General features: G+C 43.3%; 1 protein-coding gene across 1 annotated transcript; it reads right to left on the bottom strand.

Moving 5' to 3' along the window:
• Nucleotides 1–1,371: 1,371 nt before the first annotated feature.
• On the bottom strand, nt 1,372–3,055 carry LOC141777632 (tripartite motif-containing protein 16-like). Its single transcript, XM_074652079.1, has one exon. The coding sequence runs from the start codon at nt 3,049–3,051 to the stop codon at nt 1,378–1,380; it is 1,674 nt and encodes a 557-aa protein (XP_074508180.1). The 5' UTR covers nt 3,052–3,055; the 3' UTR covers nt 1,372–1,377.
• Nucleotides 3,056–3,890: the final 835 nt, after the last annotated feature.

Genomic DNA, 3,890 nt, shown 5'->3' on the forward strand with positions numbered 1-3,890 from the left:
TGTACGTCGATCTGGACGACAACATTTAGTCTGCCCACCAAATAAATGTGATTCTAGATATCTTTACAAAAAGTGGTGAGAACAGAATATCTATGATAAGAAATAAATCACTAGACCTTCCTTTAAGACCCGTGCAGTGGAAGAGAAACAACAACACACACACACACACACACACACACACACACACACACACACACACACACACATACATATATATATATATATACAAATATTCATCAAACATTTAGAGCACAGAGAAGTTTACAAAGTAGAGCCCATAATGTTTGATTGACAGCTGATCTCTGTGCAGTGAAGACATGAAAAGAACAAGACTCAGTCTAAAGCGAGTATCTGTCTGGACCGTATCTGGTCAGGATGTGAATTTGTGGCTAAATTGTTACACAAATAATCAGTGGTCATGTCTATCATGTTTTATGAACAGTTTTTTCCACTTATATCTTAATGTTTGATTGAAAGACAACTTATAATGATCAAATTGCATTCAGTAATAGTAAATGGTGACATTTACTAGTCAGTATATTATACATTTTATACAAGGTGTAAATGTATCATCATGACATACAGTCTGCAGGTTAAAAGTATTTCAGCTTTTTATTAAAGCATGTGTATCAAAAGCATTCATCATATAAGTGGTGTGTAACAATATATACATACTTACAAAGTTGACGTCATCACTGATGTTGTTGCTGCCGTGTTTATTCCTAGATGGAGTGTTGATGGAGCAGCTACAATGTTAGCATAGCCTGGCACTGATCGATCCGGACTCCGTTCAGAAAACAAGCATTTTAAAAGTTGTTTGCTTGCTGTGTTGCGGACAGACCCGACAAAGCATGAATTCACTCTTTTTACTAATCAACATCATATTATCGTTATTTCGGCATCATTTTGATCCGTTTATTGATATTAAATCACAGCACAGTGTGTTTATTTTGGGTTCATACCGCAGTAGCGACGTGTGGCTTGCTAATGTGCTTCCTGCTTGGTGTGAATGCACGGTGGTAACACAATACGAAGCACAACGTAACGTAACTTAAACTACTATAAACAATAGCACATGCACAACAACAGCACGATGTAATGATTCAATGAACCGCTGACACAATCCCCAGAAAACATAAACACTGAACTGTTCTCCAGCTTTTCATTTAGAAAGAGCAACAACCAATGAGGAACCTGCAACAGTCGCTGATGAATCCTGTAACTTCATCACTCAGTCAGTCAGTCAGTGACACACTTTAGTGTTTGTAGGGCTGGTCCTCTGCGGTCCAGACACAAATCAGCTCTGCAGCAACAATGATGGACACCAGAGAAGTTTAAGAGTTAAAACACTGAATTTAACCCTTAAATGACTTCTGTCTATTTCAGTTTACACAACTCAGCAGTGTTTCCATCATAATAATAAAGACTAAGTCCAGCATGGAGAGGCTCAGTGAATGTGGTCTGGACTCTGTGGAGGAGAGTCATGGTTTCAGAGACGCTGTAGAAGGACAGAATACCTGCACTGTGATCCAGGTACACTCCTACTCTGGAGGACTGAGGACCTGAGACGGGGGTTTGGACTTTGTTGTACAAAAAGCTATAACTGTTTTGGTAACAAACTAACGCCCAAGATTTATCATTGTATCCAAAGTAACATTCAATCCCCCCCTCTGCTCTCCTGATACTCTTGTATGTGACTGCTACATCAACTCCTGTCCCTCTCCACTCCACCTCCCAGTAACAACGTCCAGTCAGACTCTCTCTACTCAGGACCTGACCACAATAGTCAGTGAATCTGTCTGGGTGACTAGAATAAGACTGATGTTGTTTCATTAATGTTGCTTTTCTGTTCCCCTCAGATAATAACAGCCGTGTGTTTGCTGTGTTTGGATCCAGTGTGATTTCTCGTGAATATTGTAAGAACCCAGCTCTGGTCTTGGGCTCTGGTTGTGACAGTAAAACATCCACTTCAGTCACTGTCTGTGAGACGTTTGTCCATTTCTCTCTCAGAACGTCCTGTAGTTTATCTCTGACTTCTGACACAGCCGCCGTCACGTCCTCAAAGTAGCTCAGAGGACGGATATTGATGCTGGATGTAGATTCAGTGAGTGGTGACAGTGAGGGGTAGTTAAGAAGAAACTGGTTGTTTTCCTCTGTGTGTGACAGCAGCTTCATCTCAGCGTCTCTCCTCTTCAGCTCAGTGATCTCCTGCTCCAGCTTCTCCTGAAGCTCTTTGACTCGACTCACTTCACTTTTCTGCTGGGATCTGACCTGCTGCTTCACATCACAGCTTCTTTTCTCCATGAGACGGATCAGCTCGGTGAAGATCTTCTCACTGTCCTCCACTGTTTTATCAGCAGAGCGATTGACAGCCTCCACCTCCTGTTGGAGCAGCTTCACATCTTTCTCTCTGTCCTGGATCCTCTGCTGGATGTTGAGTCGACTCACCTCCAGCTCTCTCTGCCTCTCGGTCCTTTCTGCTGCAGCTGAGACGGTGTCGTGGCCTTTATGTTCATCCACAGAGCAGAGATAACAGATACACTGCTGATCAGTACGACAGAACATCTTCATCACCTCGTCGTGACGAGAGCAGATGTTCTCCTGGAGCTTCTTGGAGGGCTCCACCAGCTTGTGTTTCTTGAACGGAGCTGAGTCATAATGACGCTGGAGGTGTTTCTCACAGTAAGAGGCCAGACACACCAGACAGGAGTTGAAGGCTTTCAGTTTCCTCCCAGTGCAGACATCACAGGCCACATCTTCAGGTCCAGCATAGCAGTGATCAGCAGGAGCAGCTTGGAGTCCAGTCTTCTTCAGTTCCTCCACTAAAACTGCTAACATGGTGTTTTTCAGCAGGACAGGCCTCGGTGTGAAGGTCTGCCTACACTGAGGGCAGCTGTAGATCTTCTTCTCATCCTCTCCATCCCAGAAGCTTTTGATACAGTTCATGCAGTAGCTGTGTCCACAGGGAATAGCCACCGGATCCTTCAGTAGATCCAGACAGATCGAACAAGAGAATGACTCTCTCTCCAGCTGAACTCCTTTCTGCGCCATTTCACCTCTCAGTAGCAACGACTGTCTGAGTTTCACTTCCTGAGAACCGACACTAGTTTGAGCTGTGATGTAATCATCATGTGTTATGTTGGTTACACCCACCTTCAAACTGTCGATCTGAAGGGGAGGGAACAAGGAAATAAGAGGACCGGGTTATCAAGTTGTGAATCATTCCAGGACGAGGAGCAGCACGACTGACTACGTCCCAAATCACATACTTTTCCTTTTTACTTCTAGCACACTGCAGCTGCCCTTACAAAGTACGTACTGTTGCATGCAGTATGAATACAATATATCTGCTGTGCAGAGGATTGTGGGTCAGAACAGCCAGAAAAGCATGCTGGCTTTCATACTGTAAAATGTGACCAGATGTAGTTGGACATCCTGGTATTTTTGGCACACTGCATTTGACATACTATGTATTGGGACATAAGAAATCTTTTTTTTCTGTCATACTAAGTAGTATGGTAGAATGGGTTTTGGAACGCACAGTATGTTTCGTCATTTACAAACGGAGCCTCGGTTCAAACCTGCTCCATGTTTGAAAACATTTCAGTTTTCAGCTGTAAAATATTTCTTGGCTCCTCAGGCTTTGGTGATGGCTCCACATTTCTCATAAACTCTCCCTCACCCGGGACAGGAACCCGGTGTGGGCAACGGACCCCTGTACGGGCAGCCGTTTACTGACAGGCTAGTGACACATCACACACACTCCTGAGGCTGCAGAGATTGTTTTTAAGAAATCTCATAAGCCATTGTTTTACTGCTTCATTTTTCGTTTTAAATAAGAAAGTAGAGATAAGTAACCTAAGCAACTAGTGTAGTAATAATAATAATAA

Source organism: Sebastes fasciatus, chromosome 1 (genome assembly GCF_043250625.1).
Source record: "Sebastes fasciatus isolate fSebFas1 chromosome 1, fSebFas1.pri, whole genome shotgun sequence".
NCBI lineage: Eukaryota > Metazoa > Chordata > Actinopteri > Perciformes > Sebastidae > Sebastes > Sebastes fasciatus.